General features: G+C 40.1%; 1 protein-coding gene across 1 annotated transcript in view; it reads right to left on the bottom strand.

Annotated features, from left to right (window-relative positions):
* The window catches only part of LOC106130745 (R3H domain-containing protein 2), a 61,313-nt gene that overhangs the window by 19,773 nt on the left and 22,297 nt on the right, over positions 1 to 19,243 (bottom strand). Inside the window, exons 3-15 of the mRNA XM_060952647.1 lie at positions 16,613 to 16,687; positions 15,775 to 16,059; positions 15,180 to 15,337; positions 10,982 to 11,076; positions 9,720 to 9,783; positions 7,566 to 7,627; positions 6,694 to 6,823; positions 5,822 to 5,952; positions 4,867 to 4,969; positions 3,797 to 3,926; positions 3,257 to 3,352; positions 2,161 to 2,287; positions 442 to 540 (exon numbers count right to left, since the gene is read on the bottom strand). Coding sequence (XP_060808630.1) covers positions 442 to 540; positions 2,161 to 2,287; positions 3,257 to 3,352; positions 3,797 to 3,926; positions 4,867 to 4,969; positions 5,822 to 5,952; positions 6,694 to 6,823; positions 7,566 to 7,627; positions 9,720 to 9,783; positions 10,982 to 11,076; positions 15,180 to 15,337; positions 15,775 to 16,059; positions 16,613 to 16,672 — 1,540 coding nt within the window. The 5' untranslated portion in view covers positions 16,673 to 16,687. The remainder of the gene's footprint in view (positions 1 to 441; positions 541 to 2,160; positions 2,288 to 3,256; positions 3,353 to 3,796; positions 3,927 to 4,866; positions 4,970 to 5,821; positions 5,953 to 6,693; positions 6,824 to 7,565; positions 7,628 to 9,719; positions 9,784 to 10,981; positions 11,077 to 15,179; positions 15,338 to 15,774; positions 16,060 to 16,612; positions 16,688 to 19,243) is intronic.

Genomic DNA, 19,243 nt, shown 5'->3' with positions numbered 1-19,243 from the left:
CCAATAGTCCCGAAAAGGCTGAATGGCCACGTTCAGCTGTTTGGCTTAACGATAGAATTGAGATTCAAATAGTGACAGGTTGCCAGCCCATGACCTAAAAAAAAAATCCCGAGTTTATAAGTCTATCCCTTAATCGCCTTTTACGACATCCATGGAAAAGAGATGGAGTGGTCCTATTCTTTTTTGTATTGGTGCCGGGAACCACACGGCAATAATAACATAACACAAACAGCATAAAAAAAATAAACATTATTTCATTGCTCTCAATTTCAACAAAAGAAACATTTTCCTTCGAGATTAATCTATTTCCAAACAAAGCCAAACAGCTGAACGTGGCCTATCAGTATTATCAAGACAGTTACCTCTATCTACCCCGCAAGAGATACCTATACACGTGATTATAAGTATGTATGCATGTAACAATCTACATATTTCACTCACCAGTAGGTGACGGCGTGACAGAGTCTGTGCTCCGCAAGCTGAGAGTCTTGTAACCCGAGCTGGAGGGAGAGAGCCTCCAACTACTTGACGCCAGATCACCTGCAACAATCATAATACATATATATATATACACACATACATACATACATAATCACGTCTATAAGATAACAAGGAGATAAGTATATACAATGGCCGATATACAAGGAGAGTGTGGAGGGAAAGGTCGGAGTGGGAAGACCTAGACGAACGTGTCTTGATCTAATTGAGGACGTCCTGGTAAAGGGTCAGGTCGAGAGTGCCCGAAACCGCTGAGCTTGCATGAAGAGAGTTATGAATGTAGGTGAAGCGAAGGAAGTGTGCAGAGATCGAAGCAAGTGGAAAGATGTAGTCTCTGCCTACCCCTCCGGGAAAGAGGCGTGATTTTATGTTATGTTTTTTATGCATGTAGTAAAATATGTGTAACTATGCAGGCAACCTTCTTGTACGCCATAGCTACGGTTACCATGGTTTTGTTAGTTAGGTAAAAACCTATACCAATATTATAAGGCTGAAGAGTTTGTTTGTTTGTTTGAACGTGCTAATCTCAGGAACTACTGGTACGAATTGAAAAATTATTTTTGTGGTGAATAGACCATGTATCGAGGAAGGCTTTAGGCTATATAACATCACGCTGCAACAAAACGGGAAAATTTAATCACCCTTAAGGGCTTCAATGATGCCCAAAATAACTATTCCACGCGGACGGATTCGCGGGCACAGCTAGTGTCAGATATAATTTTTATTGTCAAATATTTTTCGTTTTAATTCAACTGCATAAATTTAACTGTTAAGTGTACTCATCTAAAGGATATTTAAAAACGTCAAAAGAAAAATATCGGTTCATATTTCAGAAAGTACGAAAAAAAATAAAAGTATCAAAATCCACGATCCTAAATACGTCATATCACCCCGGCCGGCGGAGAAGCGACGCGTAAGATTCAGAGGTCAACGACTGTGTACCCGCGACTTCGTCAGCGTACTTGCGGAGTTTGTTACTCTTTCACGCAAAAACTACTGGACAGATTTTGATGAAATTTAGTACATGGGTAGAATATAGCCTAGAATAACACATAGAGTCGTTTTTATCCCGAAATTCTAACGGGAGCGAAGCCCCGGGGCGCAGCTAGTTACTAGCTATAGAGATCATATTCACCCCCCATTTGAGTATTTTGGGGGTCGATTTTTGAAAAAAAAAACGTGGCCTATGTTTGAACGCGGGTTTTAAACTATATACATACCAAATTTCATCAAAATCGGTTCAGTGGTTGTTGGAAGACCAACATTAAAATATTTTATTTTTTTAATTTGTTTGTTCGATATGGCAACATTGTACATGCAATGTCTTCCTGTTGGTCACCGCAATAAAGCGACACGAGTCTTGTCCGTTAACTCAAGGATTTTTATTTTACCAGTCCAATACATACAGTCCACTTTACATTGCAATTTATTTTTTACATTCTTTTTTAGTGGTTCGGCCGTGAAACAGGAACAGACAGACAGACAGACAGACAGACCTTCGCATTTATAATATTAGTACGGATGTATGTACATATGTCATGGACAGCCACTCACCCTGCCAGCAGAGCCGAGACAGGTAATCGAAACAAAATGTCATAACACAGACTCACCCTGCCAACAACACAAAATGTAAGAGACATAACATAACACACACAGACTCACCCTGCTTGCTGAGCGCGCGGGCGGCGCGCGGGCCCGCGCTGTAGCCCGCGAAGCTGTGGCTCTTGGCCACGTGCGGGCCGCGGGGGCGCCCCGCCGGGGGCGCGGGGCCCGCCTCCAGCGACTGAACCTGGGGATCGCGTTGTTATATACATACATACATACGTAGGTACATACATCTCAGTTCTATCTTAAAGCCAAATAGGTGAACGGGGCCTATCAGTCTTTACAACACTGTTGGCTCTGTCTACCCCGCAAGGGATGTGGACGTGATTATTTGTATGTATGTATACAGGGTGACATTTAAAACAACTGCATCCTTTTCAACATAGACTATACCCATGCTTCTGAGCCGTTTGAGCCTATTTTTATTTAAATTAAACGTCATCATTTTCACATTTAAAAAAACCTCAAGAACTACGTCACGCGGTTTAATAAAGACCAATACTTCAAAAAAAAATTAAAATAAAAATAAAACTAAACATGTAAATAAATTTCTGAAAAATAAATTATTTTTCTAGTATCTTGATCAAGTAAAGTACAGAGTTGTCGAGATCGCTCAGCTGAATGAATTGTGTCGTTGACCTCTGAATCTTACGCGTCGCTTTTCCGCCGGCCGGGGTGATATGACGTATTAAGGATCGTAGATTTTGATACTTTTATTTTTTTCGTACTTTCTGAAATATGAACCGATATTTTTTTTAACGTTTTTAAATATCCTTCAGATGAGTAAACTTAACAGTTTAATTTATGCAATTGAATTAAACGTCACCCTGTATATGTATGACAGATCTATATTAGTAAATTGACATCCGATGAAAATGCTGCAGTGTAGTTTATTCCACCGCTTCTTCTGCACATGCGCTTTGAAAGCGGCAGTAGTTACAATTAGATTTAAGTGATGTGACGTCAATAAGTGATACCTTGCGTCCAGTTTTGATTATAATATGTTCAAATATTTCTTTTATATACTTAAAAAAATTTGTTATGTAGGTAGAATAAAGTGTTTACCAAACATAAAGCCAAACTTCAAGACCCGTCAGCTCTGTCTACCCTGCAAGGGATATAGACGTGATTACATGTATGTAAACAAACATACCTTGAGTAGTTTGTTCCGCCCCGGTTCGGCCGTCAGCAGTTTGACCGGCCCGTTGTTCGCCCACATACATTGTGATTCGTCCTGATTGCAATTGTCCTGGAACAACAACAACAACAAAAAATATGTTACATACACACTCACTCAGTAATATTTTCTATTTATGTATTTGTATCTTCTTCAAAGATTTCAATTCTATTACAAATTTTATTATAAATGCGAAAGTCTGTCCGTTTGACTGTTCCGCTTTTGCAGACATACATACTGGACCGATTCGAATTAAAATAATTAATAACCCGCGACCTAGAAGGATTAATTTTTTATTAATCTTCCTTAAAATACTAAAATGGGGGGTTCAACTTAGTATGAAACGTTATCATAAACGCTACCCGTACGAAGCCGGGACGGGTCGCTAGTATTAAAAATTAAAATACAATTACAACCACTCATACAAAAATCAAGACACCTGCGCAAGTACATCATCAGTGTAACTTTAATAGGTATAAGTAACGCTGTATCAATCAGAATATATTCAAGACTCACCGTGCTGAATATCCTCCGTCTCACTCGCTCGTACTCCCTCTCCCTCTGCTCCAGAGACTTGCTCCGGGCGTTGGCCAGGGAACATGTACCTGGTTCGTCCAGGGAATGGGTGTCGCGTTTAAGTATCGATCTGAAACAAAATACAATGAATTTATGATGAAAAACCCTTTATAAGGCAAGGCCATTTCGAGAAGCGGTACGGCAGCGTTAGTGACAAAGGCAGCGCACGGCAGCGGTAGTGACAACGGCAGCGTTAGTGGCAAAGACAGCGGCACGGCAGCGGTAGTGACAAAGACAGCGGCACGGCAGCGGTAGTGACAACGGCAGCGTTAGTGGCAAAGACAGCGGCGCGGCAGCGGTAGTGACAACGGCAGCGTTAGTGGCAAAGACAGCGGCACGGCAGCGGTAGTGACAACGGCAGCGTTAGTGGCAAAGACAGCGGCACGGCAGCGGTAGTGACAACGACAGCGTTAGTGACAAAGACAGCGGCGCGGCAGCGGTAGTGACAACGGCAGCGTTAGTGACAAAGACAGCGGCGCGGCAGCGGTAGTGACAACGGCAGCGTTAGTGGCAAAGACAGCGGCACGGCAGCGGTAGTGACAACGGCAGCGTTAGTGGCAAAGACAGCGGCACGGCAGCGGTAGTGACAACGACAGCGTTAGTGACAAAGACAGCGGCGCGGCAGCGGTAGTGACAACGGCAGCGTTAGTGACAAAGGCAGCGGCACGGCAGCGGTAGTGACAACGGCAGCGTTAGTGACAAAGACAGCGGCGCGGCAGCGGTAGTGACAACGGCAGCGTTAGTGGCAAAGGCAGCGGCACGGCAGCAGTCGTGACAACGACAGCGTTAGTGGCAAAGGCAGCGGCACGGCAGCGGTAGTGACAACGGCAGCGTTAGTGACAAAGGCAGCCGCACGGCAGCGGTAGTGACCACGGCAGCGGTAGTGTATTTAATTAGCCTTAAGTTTTAAAAGAATACACAAAAGAGGGATATCAGTGACAGAGAAAGTGTGTTTTGGTGTGTGTGTGTGTGAGAAAGAGATAGCTATATATGTACAAAGAGTATCATACTTAGCATTGGTATCCTGGTGGGCGTGGCGCTGCGGACTCGGCGGGAAGTTGGCCGAGCACCATTCACGGAACTCCGTGCACGGGATACGACCGCCACTTGTACCTGAGACATTATATATATACATATATATAGTATATATGATCACGTCTTTATCCCTTACGGGGTAGACTGAGCCAACAGTCTTGAAAAAACTGATAGGCCACGTTCAGCTGAGACATTATACATACATACATATACAAACATACATATACCGGGTTATTTTCTGTGTCTTTCTTATATACAAATATATACGGGACAAATTACACTGATTGAGTGAGCCGCGAAGTAAGTTAGAGACTTGTGTTACGAGATACTGTGACTCAACGATACTATATTTTATAATAAATACTTATATAGATAAACATCCAAGATCCAGGCTGTTGTGAAAAGGTGGACTGTATGATTAGATTAAAAAAAAAATTGGACATTATAATGAAAAATGATAAAACTTGTGAACAGTCGAATTGGCACTTTTTTATTTGACATTAGTGACAGACATAAAAAATAAAAACAAACATTATACAAAAAAGGTTGTTATAAAAATAGTTCACAACATATAGTCCCATATTATTTTCCGATTCCTGTATGTAAATTAAGTCAAGTTTGTTGCCCTTGTGTAATCGATAGTGCCGTGTGGTTCCCGGCACCAATATAAAAAAGAATAGGACCACTCCATATCTTTATTTTGTACGCTTCTATTCCTAAATTGAGTTACAGATATATTGGTAATCCAGAACCAGTCTAACAAGACCCCACACTCACCACTCTTAAACACCAACACAACGGTCTTGTTATTCTGGTCGAGATTAAATTAACCAATTTATAAAGACCTCTAATTTTGTACGCTTCTATTCCTAAACAGAGTTACAGATATATTGGTTATCGAGAACCATTCTAACAAGAGCCCACACTCACCACTCTTGGACACCAACACAACGGTCTTGTTATTCTGGTCGATGTGGTGCGCCAGCTGGAACAGAGCGGCGCAGCGGTGGACGAGCATGCGCCCGTATGACGTCATCACTGGGAAGCGTACTATGCACCGTCTGTAACAAAATAAAGACAACTTTTGTAAAAAGAGAAGCGGCTCCAATAGATATCATCCTTTTTTGAAGTCGGTTAAATTTCTGAAATCTTCTCCTAAATGTAACAAACACTTTCCTGAAAATCGCATCAAAATCGGTTCAGCGAAATGATGTATACTTTTGTTCCAATCACCTCTTTACCACGTGCCTTAATAATCTCTATGAATGAATGGAGGAGAGATTGAGATGAATAAATGTAGCACTTACCGAGAGCTGAATGAACGGAAAAAGATTGACATGAACAAATCGAGCATTTATAAATGCACGAACGAATGAAACGAATGAAATGAATGAAACGAATGAACCCACCCAGTGTCATTGACAAGGGCGCGTAACTCCTTCTCAATCCTCAACAGTGACACTCTATCTCTTGCGTTCTTGTTCAGCGTTTGTTTTACAACGCTCCATTTGAGGATTCAAACTATTCGAATCACTTCAAGGTGTAAAATTATTCTAATTTTGTAATGAAAAATTTATTTTTTGTGGGGGGAAAAAGATTATCTATACTTTAGTTCCAATCACCTTTTTGCCACATGTATTAAAAATTTCAATGTCAGTGAACGTTTCAGAGTGAAAATTATTTACCGAGCGCTGAATGAACGGAAGGAAGATTGACATGAACAAATCGAGCATTTATGAATGAACGAATGAAATGAAGGAAATGAATGAAATTAATGAAATGAATGAAACGAATGAACCCACCCAGTGTCATTGACTAGGGCGCGTAACTCCTTCTCAATCCTCAACAGCGACACTCTATCTCTTGCGTTCTTGTTCAGCGTCTGCTTTATGAAGCTGACTAACTCTGCGCCGCTTGGCTCGCTCCTGTCGTCTGTTGGAGAAGAAAAAAAAACCAATTTTTTTATTAGCTGAATACATACATCTATACTAATATTATAAAGCTGAAGAATTTGTTTGTTTGTTTGAACGCGCTAATCTCAGGAATTACTGGTTCGAATTTAAAAACTCTTTTTGTGTCTAATAGACCATTTATCGAGGAAGGCTTTAGGCTATTTATCATCACGCTGCAACTATTAGGAGCGAAGAAATAATGAAAAATGTGAAAAAAACGGGGAAAATTATTCCTCCTTAAGGGCTTCAATGATGCACAAAATAACTATTCACGCCTCTTTCCCGGAGGGGATAAAAATAATAAATTAGCTGAATCTGAGCTTGAAATTAACGTAAATAGTCAGTAAGCACTAAAACAAATGAGTAGAGTATGAAATTGCTACATACATACATCCTAGCTGTGCCCGCGACTCCATCCGCGTGGAATAGTAATTTTGGGTTACCGTGTTGGGTTTTGGGTTTCCCATGGATGTCATAAAAGGCGACAAAGGGATAGGCTTACAAACTTGTTTTTTTTTTAGGCGATGGGCTAGCAACCTGTCACTATTTGAATCTCAATTCTATCATTAAGCCAAACAGCTGAACGTGGCCTTTCAGTCTTTTCAAGACCGTCGGCACTGTCTACCCCGCAAGGGATATAGACGTGACGCTATGTATGTATTGTAATAGCGACTTTAATAAAACAATTATTTTTTAATTTCACCAGAGAAAGTTAAACTTACCAGAGTCATTCCTACTTAATGTGTTATTATTCTTTGGCTTCAAATCCTTGCGTTCCGGACATCTAAAACAATCACCGTGTTATATTATTGAAATGAAAATGATGAAAAGAATAGGTCCACTCCATCTCTTTCCCATGGAAGTCGTAAAAGGCGACTAAGAGATGAACATAATAGAATAGATTTATTTACAAAATTAGATACAATGTATCACTTATTGACGTCACATCACTTAAATCTAATTATAACTACTACCGCTTCCAAAGCGCATATGTCTTATACAAGCGGCGGAACAAACTACACTGCAGCATTTTCATCGGACGTCAATTTACAAATATAGATGACTTGAATCTAAATCGTGGAAGAATGCACATTGTCTACATTAAAAAACATAAATCAATGTAGAACTAACATGATGGGATCCATCGCCTACAAGAAGAATCCCAAGTATATAAAATACTTGGGATTCTTCTTTTAAGCGATGGGCCTGTAACCTGTCATTATTTGAATCTAAATTAAGGCCTCAGATCAGTATTTTCGAGACTGCCGGCTCTGTCTATCCCGCAAGGGATATAGACGTGATTATATGTATGTATAGTTAAAAGGTCAGGTCAATATTACCCTTCAAATTCAAAATACAATTTTTCTATTAATAATTATAGGACATTTTTAACTTTCTCCTGGCTGAAGTCCCGGTCGCATTCTCAGTCTGGAGAGGAGCCCGGGGTGTGCCTTTGACCATGGATCCTGGATTGGGTGAGTCAGGTTTTTACACGAAGGACGTCCTGGTAAAGGGTCAGGTCAAAAGTACCGTAACCGCCGAGCTTGCATGAAGAGAGTTATGAATGTGGATTAAGCGAAGGAAGTGTGCAGAGATCGTGGCAAGTGGAAAGAGGTAGTCTCTGCCTACCCCTCCGGGAAAGAGGCGTGATTTTATGTAGATATACATGTGTGTATTTATAAAATATGTATTTACATACATACATACATAAAATCACGCCTCTTTCCCGGAGGGGTAGGCAGAGACTACCTCTTTCCACTTGCCACGATCTCTGCATACTTCTTTCGCTTCGTCCACATTCATAACTCTCTTCATACAAGCTCGGCGGTTTCGGGTACTTTTGACCTGACCCTTTACCAGGACGTCCTTAATTTGATCAAGATACGTTCGTCTAGGTCTTCCCACTCCGACCTTTCCCTCCACACTCTCCTTGTATATCTGCTTAGTCAACCTGCTTTCATTCATCCTCTCCACATGACCGAACCATCTTAACATACCCTTTTCTATTCCTGTAACTACATCTTCTTTCACATCACAACATTCCCTTATCACGCTGTTCCTTATCCTGTCACTCAATTTCACACCCATCATACTCCTTAACGCTCTCATTTCCACTGCATTTATTCTGCTTTCATGCTTCTTTTGCCATACCCAACTTTCACTCCCATACATTAATGTCGGGACCAACACGCCCCTGTGCACAGCCAGTCGAGCCTTTTTGGATAGTTTCTGACTGCTCATAAAGGCATGCAAAGCTCCATTCACCATGTTCCCCGCGTTCACTCTCCTTTCAATATCACTATCATACTTGCCATCTGATGTAAACTTTGATCCTAGATATACAAACTCTTTCACTTGCTCCACTTTTTCTCCTCCAATCAAAATATTACATGCTGTCATTTCTTTCTCCATTTCAAAAACCAGTGTTTTAGTTTTACTTACGTTCACTTTCATTCCTTTCTCTTTTAAAGCTTCATGCATACAGTTTACCATCTCCTGTAACTCCTCCGCTGATGACGCCAGTATAACCTGATCGTCGGCATAGAGCAGACATTTGACGAGTAACTCATTCATCCTTAATCCACTTTTAGACTCTTGCAAATCTGTCAAACAGCTATCCATAAATAGGTTGAACAGCCACGGTGACGCAACACATCCTTGCCTAACGCCTTTCTCAATCTTAAACCACTCAGTGTGCGCTCCGTTTATCCTGACACAAGCACTCGAATCCTCATATAAGGATTTCAGTGCTCGTATTAAGAGACTGCTCACCCCATGCATAGAAAGTGCTGACCACAATTCATTCCTCTCAACTCTGTCATAGGCCTTTTCCAGATCTACGAATGTGCAATAGACTTTTTGACATATGTATTTACCTGCAATAAAACGTTTGGTCGTCATCCGCGGTGTCCGATTTTCTACCATCTTCGTTTTGAGATCCTGAAATCAGAATATAATTTTTTATAATAATAAATAAATAAATAAATAATTTCTTTATTTTTGTACCAACTTAGATCAAACATAATTTTGACCGAGATCTCTTTTTAAGTAAGGAATCACCTGTGTTAGGAGATCCCGCTCTTCAATAAAAACAAGTATTTTATAGTTTCAATAAGATGAAAAAAAAGCGAAAAAAATATTTTTTTACATTAAATACTAGATGTCCCGGCAATCGTTGTTTTGCCATATAAATAGTTTTTAAGTAATTTCTAGTTAAAAAAAAATGTTAAGGGTGGACAACCCTTATCACTGAGGGGTATGAAAAATAGATGTTGACCGATTCTCAGACCTACTCAATACGCTCACAAAATTTATATTTGGATCTGATATTTGGTATGTAATTTCCTTATGTGGTCTAGGGGTGAAAGACGATAAAACCCAGGCACATATGAAAAAGTTCATTTCTCATCATGCCCTAGTCAGGATTCGAACCCGGGACCTGCTGTGTCACAGAAAATCGCACTACCGCTTCGCCACAGAGACCGTCAGATATGTTAATCAATCGGTCAGTTAGTAACCATTCTTTCATATAATCACGTCTATATCCCTTGCGGGGTAGACAGAGCCAACAGTCTTGAAAAGACTAATAAGCCACGTTCAGCTGTTTGGCTATATGATGGAATTGAGATTCAAATAGTGACAGGTCGCTAGCCCATCACCTTAAAGAAGAATCCCAAGTTTATAAGCCTTTCCCTTAGTCGCCTTTTACGACATCCATGGGAACGAAATGGAGTGGTCCTATTCTATTTCTTTTTATTGTTGCCGGGAACCACACGGCACATATATTGTGCTATATAGTTTTAAATAAATAAAATAATGAGAGGTAGTCTCTGCCTACCCCTCCGGGAAAGAGGCGTGATTTTATGTATGTATGTACATACATACATACATACATATGGTCACGTCTATATCCCTTGCGAAGTAGACAGAGCCAATAGTCTTGAAAAGACTGAATGGCCACGTTCAGCTATGTATGTATTGATGTATGTGTGTATTGATGTATGTATGTATGTATTGATGTATGTGTGTATTGATGTATGTATGTATGTATTGATGTATGTATGTATGTATTGATGTATGTATGTATTGATGTATGTGTGTATTGATGTATGTATGTATGTATGTATAAATAACATACCTGACTGTTCCGAGTCGGAGCACTCCGCGCAGTCGTCGGAGCACACGATGCCGGAGTCCTGTTTCGTAGGGCACAAGTTTTTCCTTCGTCGACCCCTGTTGGCAAAAACATATCTAAGTATAAGTACATATAATAAAACAGTAAAAATATTTTGTCTGCAAATTTAGTATTTTTGACTGAAATTGATTGAGGGACACTTAGATTGAATAATAGAAAGCAACAATTTTGTTTTTGAATTTTTTGTCTGTCTGTCTGTATGTATGATCACGCTTATCTCCGAAAGTACTGAACCGATTTACTTAAAACTTTCACCAATTGCTTTGTTTTCTCACTCAGAAAAACTTTGTGGGGTTGACAAACGCACGCTACTCGTGGGTTATTTGACATCAGGTGAGAAACATATGCATCAACAGTGTCTATGTAAACAAGTATTTCCTAACCTGCAATGCGCACACGCCGAGCAAGCCCCACAAGACAGCAGGTGAGAAATGTATGCATCAACAGTGTCTATGTAGACGAGTGTATACTAACCTGCAATGCGCACTCTCGTATGATTCGTACAATGACGGATTACATACATTTCCGTTAACATATGCATCAACAGTGTCTATGTAGACGAGTGTATACTAACCTGCAATGCGCACTCTCGTATGATTCGTACAATGACGGATTACATACATTTCCGTTAACATATGCATCAACAGTGTCTATGTAGACGAGTGTATACTAACCTGCAATGCGCACTCTCGTATGATTCGTACAATGACGGATTACATACATTTCCGTTAACATATGCATCAACAGTGTCTATGTAGACGAGTGTATACTAACCTGCAATGCGCACTCTCGTATGATTCGTACAATGACGGATTACATACATTTCCGTTAACAATATGCATCAACAGTGTCTATGTAGACGAGTGTATACTAACCTGCAATGCGCACACGCCGAGCTAGCCCCGCAAGGTAGCAGGTGAGAAACATATGCATCAACAGTGTCTATGTAGACGAGTGTATACTAACCTGCAATGCGCACTCTCGTATGATTCGTACAATGACGGATTACATACATTTCCGTTAACATATGCATCAACAGTGTCTATGTAGACGAGTGTATACTAACCTGCAATGCGCACTCTCGTATGATTCGTACAATGACGGATTACATACATTTCCGTTAACAATATGCATCAACAGTGTCTATGTAGACGAGTGTATACTAACCTGCAATGCGCACACGCCGAGCTAGCCCCGCAAGGCAGCAGGTGAGAAATGTATGCATCAACAGTAGGGTGTCCCTTAAATTTCAAGTTCGATATTGTTTTACGCATACCTTCTTAAAAGTTTCGTAATAACCCTATATTGTCTAGAAAAAAATATTAGTTCAATTTATAAACGATAACCCGTGCCGACTTGCTATTTTAACTTCTCTATACAAGTTGCGCAACGTACTGCGCTGTGACTTGTAACTACCAGTTTTATTTGCCATTTCCTAAGTAATTTTTGAGAATATTAGTGCTCCATTGTTAAGGACGTAAACATGTCGGTGGAATAACGGAGTGATAAACAAAATATTTTTCTTATCGGATTGCTTAGCTACCAAGTAAATGGTGCAAAATTACCATCTAATCGACAAGAGTTCTCTCAGTCCTATTTTACAATATTCGTTAGGTTAACTGACTGACTGTTAGTGAAAGTGCAAATCTTGTGATTAAGGAGTGCATCATATATTGGGAAAAAGCAAGAATTCCTACAAGGGCCTTTCCGAACTGCGTGAAGAAACTAATTGATTTATATCATGTTTGGAGAAAGTTGCAAAAAAATTGTAAGAAAACTCAGGTAACGTTTAAGAGCCGTGAGAACAATCAAAATTAATCTTGATGATTTGTTTGATATGCTGATGCTTTTGAGAGAATGAAAATAGAGGGACATAAATTATTATTAATGAAACAGAGAGAGTCGGTCGATTAGGTGGTGTAGATAAGTTGATAAATTGGCGGAAAAAGAAGAAAGATCTAGACAACGACGATTGGAAGAAGAAAGAATTGTAAGACAAAGAGAATCACTAGTTGTTGCATCTACTTCCACCATAAATTCCTGAGAAAGTCTGAAGATTCAGATGATGAACAGATCTTGAATTCTATAGTCAGCTTGCCGGACGTTCAAATATACAGTGGCGCCCAAATCATATGTTAAGAGTACTAAAAAGTTGACGGAACAATTTTATAGCATCTATAAGCAAATTCAGCCATCACTTGTGGTATTATGTGAAGAGACAGTCATTCTTTACTATTTGATGATGAAGTTGATAATCAAACTAAGAAGAAAATGATTGCCAACTTCAACAAGGACAAAAACTCAGATTTCAGCAAACGCTATGACCCGTCGAAGGAAGAACTGACTCAAAAGTTGTTTTGTAAGTCAAATAAACATTTTTTTATTTTGTTTAAAATTGTTATTGATTTTTATTTGTTATGTAACTTATTTTTTCTTTTTTTTTCAGACAAAACACTGGATGATTTCATATAGGAAAAGAGCATACAATTTTTATCTCGACTGCAGATCGACATCAGTCTAAAGGAAGATGTATCTTCTTGGAATAACAATTCTGCTTTTCTGAAAGCTTAAAAAAAATAAGTTTTTTGAGAGTTGTAAAAGAGAGTTGTTGCTGAAAGGGCTGTTAAATTAATGCAAGATTTTAACGGACTAATCACGGTTGAAGAAGAACAAAAATAGTTCTTACTGCACTGTGTCCAGGAACATAGAAAAATGTATCCGGACTATAAAAAATCTACTCTAAAAAGAAGTTACCCTGAGTGATTGTTATTGTTTTATGGTTTTAATTAAAGATTAATGTTCATTTAATTTATTTTTTTATTTTCATTTACTTAATCCATTGCATTTATAGTGATTTTACAGCATACCGAAATTTTAGTACGAAACACGTTTTTTACTAAACTTTGAAGCTCGGTCGGCACTGGTTGCAGTTATGCTAGATTGATAAAATTTTATATTTAAGTATCTTATAGCATTAGTAAAAAATATAGAGGGTATGCATTTCAAAATTCCAAAAAAAAAATTTTTTTGTCATATAAGGGACACCCTAATCAACAGTGTCTATGTAGACGAGTGTATACTAACCTGCAATGCGCACTCTCGTATGATTCGTACAATGACGGATTACATACATTTCCGTTAACATATGCATCAACAGTGTCTATGTAGACGAGTGTATACTAACCTGCAATGCGCACTCTCGTATGATTCGTACAATGACGGATTACATACATTTCCGTTAACAATATGCATCAACAGTGTCTATGTAGACGAGTGTATACTAACCTGCAATGCGCACACGCCGAGCTAGCCCCGCAAGGTAGCAGGTGAGAAACATATGCATCAACAGTGTCTATGTAGACGAGTGTATACTAACCTGCAATGCGCACACGCCGAGCAAGCCCCGCAAGACAGCAGGTGAGAAATGTATGCATCAACAGTGTCTATGTAGACGAGTGTATACTAACCTGCAATGCGCACACGCCGAGCAAGCCCCACAAGACAGCAGGTGAGAAATGTAGCATCAACAGTGTCTATGTAAACAAGTATTTCCTAACCTGCAATGCGCACTCTCGTATGATTCGTACAATGACGGATTACGTACATTTCCGTTAACATATGCATCAACAGTGTCTGTAGATGTATGTAGACGAGTGTATACTAACCTGCAATGCGCACACGCCGACCAAGCCCCGCAAGGCAGCAGGTGAGAAATGTATGCATCAACAGTGTCTATGTAGACGAGTGTATACTAACCTGCAATGCGCACACGCAGCGCAAGCGCCGCACACGCACGCCACGCGCGGGCTGTTGGACAGCAGGTCGCATACATATTGTCACGTCTATATCCCTTGCGGGGTAGACAGTGCCAACACTCTTGAAAAGACTGACAGGCCACGTTCAGCTTTTTGGCTTGATGATCGAATTGAGATTGAAATAATGGCAGGGTACTAGCCCATCGCCTAAAAGAAGAATCCCAATTTTGTAAGCCTATCCCTTAGTCGCCTTTTACGACATCCATGGGAAAGAGATGGAGTGGTCCTATTCTTTTTTCATTGGTGCCGGGAACCACACGGATTACATACATTTCCGTTAACATAATATGCATCAACAGTGTCTATATAAACAAGTATATACTAACCTGCAATGCGCACACGCTGCGCACGCGCCGCACACGCACGCCACGCGCGGGCTGTTGGACAGCAGGTCGCGGCTGGGGTCCGAGTGGTGGCGGTGACCCAGCCACCGCTTCGTCCTCTGACGTTGCTCGGTCTGATCGTCCCACGCTCCGGACGTGATCTGGTAAGGAGATTTATTGAAATATACATACATACATATAGTCACGTCTATATCCCTTGCGACAGAGCCAATAGTCCCGAATAGACTGAATGGCCACGTTCAGCTGCTCGGCTTAATGACGGAATTGAGACCCAAATAGTGACAGGTTGCTAGACCATCGCCTAAAAAAAAATGCCTATTCCTTAGTCGCCTTTTACGACATCCATGGGAAAGAGATGGAGTGGCCCTATTCTTTTTTTCTATTGGCGCCGGGAACCACACGACTACACAGGGATGATCTTTTAGGCGATGGGCTAGCAACCTGTCACTATTTGAATCTCAATTCTATCATAAAGCCAAACAGCTGAATGTGGCCTCTCAGTCTCTCAGACTCTGTCTAACCCGCAATGAATATCGACGTGATCATATGTTATATGAAAACAAAAAAACCCACCAACCTGAATCTCAACCGGCAGCTTCTTAAACTCATCACTAAAATTATTCTTATCATCACTAAAGTTTCCAACGCCGCCGCACGTTATATCACCGCTTTGACTAGACGCGTCTGTCGCAACGTCGCCGACAACGTTGCCAACGTTGTTCTCGGTAACCGTTGCCGTCGGTATATCGTTGATCATCGCACGCTCGTTAACCGTTATTTCGGTGGCGGGCGAGACGGTACGAGGTGGCGATTGGGACTCGCGGATCGCTTGACTCCTGACCAGTTGCTTGGTTTTGAAGCTCTGTAATGAATGAATGATTGAATGAAATAGTATATAATTAAAATAAAATAAGGAAAAGCTTCAGTTTATTAAATTTATATATGTATATCGGATTTCAGAAGTATCAATAATTTGATGTTAAACATTAATATACAAAAATTGTTACTTCATGGATAAAATAATAAATACATACTTATAGTCACGTCTATATCCCTTGCGGGGTAGACAGAGTCAACAGTCTTGAAAATACTGATAGGCCAGGTTTAGCTCTTTGGCTTTAATATAAAATTGAGATTCAAATAGTGACAGGTTGCTAGTCTATCGCCTAAAAGAAGAATCCCAAGTTTATAAGCCTATCATAGAAGAAAGAGTAAGACCACTGTTGGCTCTGTCTACCCCGCGGGGGATATAACTAGATTATATGTTACGTTATTTTTCTGTTTGCTTTTTCTAAAGGTTTACTTGTAGTGAATGCTATTAGCATTAAGTCCACCTATTGTAGCTTTAGGGCTCAATAAACTTTTAAATATGAACATAAATAAATAAAGCCAGAAAGAAGATAAACGCTTCTCACTCTATTCCTGTTGAGATGGCCAGCTTCCTCGGCACCGCTCACTTTCTCCGCATTCTCCATCGCTTACAGATATATCTGGAATATTATAAAAATTGTATTTATAAAATAATTGCTTAGCTTACCAGAAGTCCCGGATTCGAATCCCGGCCAGGGCGTGATGGGAAATGAACTTTGTCTGACTGGCCTGTGTCTTGGATGTTTATTTGTATATAAGTATTTATTATAAAATATAGTATCGTTGAGTTAGTATCTCGTAACACAAGTCTCGCACTTACTTCGGGGCTGACTAAATCTGTGTAATTTGTCCCGTAGGTATATATTTATTTTATTTATCTATACTAATATTATAAAGCTGAAGTGTTTGTTTGTTTGAACGCGCTAATCTCAAAAACAACTGGTTCGAATTGAAAAATTCCTTTTGTGTTGAATAGACCATTTATCGAGGAAGGCTTTGGGCTATATAACATCACGCTGCAACTATTAATAGTGAAGAAATAATGGAAAATGTGAAAAAATCGGGAAAAATTATTCATCCTTGATACCTTGATGCCCAAAATAACTATTCCCAGCGGACAAAGTCGCGGGCACAGCTAGTTATTATTAACTCGCCCAAATTCAGCTTAGTCCGAATTAAGACCGCTAATGTTGTTATGTTTTGTTGTAAGGGATAGGCTTACAAACTTGGGATCTTTTTTTAAGCGATGGGCTAGCACAACCTGTCACTATTTGAATCTCAATTCTATCATTAAGCCAAATAGCTGAACGTGGCCATTCAGTCTTTTCAAGACTGTTGGCTCTGCCTACCCCGCAAGGGATATAGACGTGACCGTATGTATGTATGTATGTTTATATCATCATTTGATTCAAGGCAATCAGAGAGTAATCCATACTCTAGTTGAGGACCTGGTTGTGTCTCCTCCATGACCTCAAGCCTAGGGGTGCACTTGTAAGTACAAGTCCAGAAGTCGTTCGTGGTGTATTCGGCTTTTCCTCACGACACGAAGCGACTCCCACCTGCAACCTTTGCTGTGGACCCTGACCCTTATCGGATGGATGATAACACATCCAGTTGCCTGAATGTGCAGGGTTCCCCACGACGATTTCCCTCACCGTTGGAGCATAGCATAGTTGTCAAACTAAACTACGCAACTCAGAAAAGAGTGTATGTGTCTCCAGTGCACAAAATACGACAAGACTAGATCTATAGGAGTAACTTACATACATATAGTCACGTCTATATCCCTTGCGGGTATACAGAGCCGGCAATCTCTAAAGACTGAAAGACCACGTACAGCTTGCTTGCTTGGCTTTATCATGGGATTGAGATTCAAATAGTGACAGGTTGTTAGCCTATCGCCCACAAGGGGAATTCCAAGTTTATAAGCCTATCCCTTAATCGCCTTTTACGACACCCATGGGAAAGATATATGGCATATTGGCTATTTTTATTTTTATACACACTCAAGCATAACCCCGAGCAGAAATTAGTTATTACATAAAATAAAACATATATATACATTCAGTCAGAAAAGTATCGGGAATGGATTATTTATTTATGGTTCCAAATTCAAATTTTTGTTTTTTTTGTTGTTGTTAGATTGGCACAACTGTTTTCCATTTTGGCGCGGAGTTTGAGTTGCATCTGTTGTTTACATTAAATACAGTGCTATTTTTAGTTATATCATATCTAGTGTGTATTGCTAATTTCATAATGGATAAAAACATCGAACAAAGAGTTTGTCTTAAATTTTGCATTGCCAATGGAATATCGTGTTCGGAGTCACTGAAAATGTTACAGAAGGCTTACGGTGAATCGACTATATAAAAACTCGTGCTTATGAGTGGTACAAAGCGTTCAAAAGCGGTCGAGATGTGATGGAAGATTTGCCTCGCTCTGGTAGGCCATCAACGTCTGCAACTGAAGTTAACATCGCAAAAGTGAAGGAAATAGTGACTGAAAATCCTCATTCAACTTTGAGAGAGATAGCCACCGAATTTTCTGTATCTTACGAGTCGATCCGTACCATTTTAACTAATAATTTGGGTATGAAACATGTTGCCGCTCGGCTAGTCCCAAAAGACCTGAATTTTTTTCAAAAACTCAATCGCATGAGAGTCGCTGAGGACATGCTAGAACGAGTCAATTCCGACCCAACATTCATGAAACGCATTGTTACTGGTGACGAGACGTGGGTTTACGAGTTTGACATGCAAACTAGTCAACAAGCTTCGGAGTGGCGCCTTCCAACTGAACCGAAACCGAAAAAACCACGCTAAAGTCGTTCAAAAGTCAAAGTCATGTTGACTGTTTTCTTTGACTATCGCGGTGTTGTGCACTCGGAATTCTTGCCGGAAGTTCAAACGGTAAATAAGGAATATTATTTGAGTGTTATGCGGCGTTTAAGAGAGCAAATCCGACGAAAAAGGCCAGATTTGTGGAAAGAAAATTCTTGGATTTTGCACCATGATAATGCACCTTCGCACAAGGCCATCATTGTGAACGAATTTTTAACCAAACACTCAACAAATACCATCGAGCAACCACCATATTCACCAGATATGGCTCCAGCCGACTTTTTTCTTTTTCCTAAACTCAAATTATCACTTCGTGGCACCCGTTTTCAATCGGTA

Source organism: Amyelois transitella, chromosome 29 (assembly GCF_032362555.1).
Source record: "Amyelois transitella isolate CPQ chromosome 29, ilAmyTran1.1, whole genome shotgun sequence".
Lineage (NCBI taxonomy): Eukaryota > Metazoa > Arthropoda > Insecta > Lepidoptera > Pyralidae > Amyelois > Amyelois transitella.
This window is presented reverse-complemented; position numbering and strand designations above follow the sequence as displayed.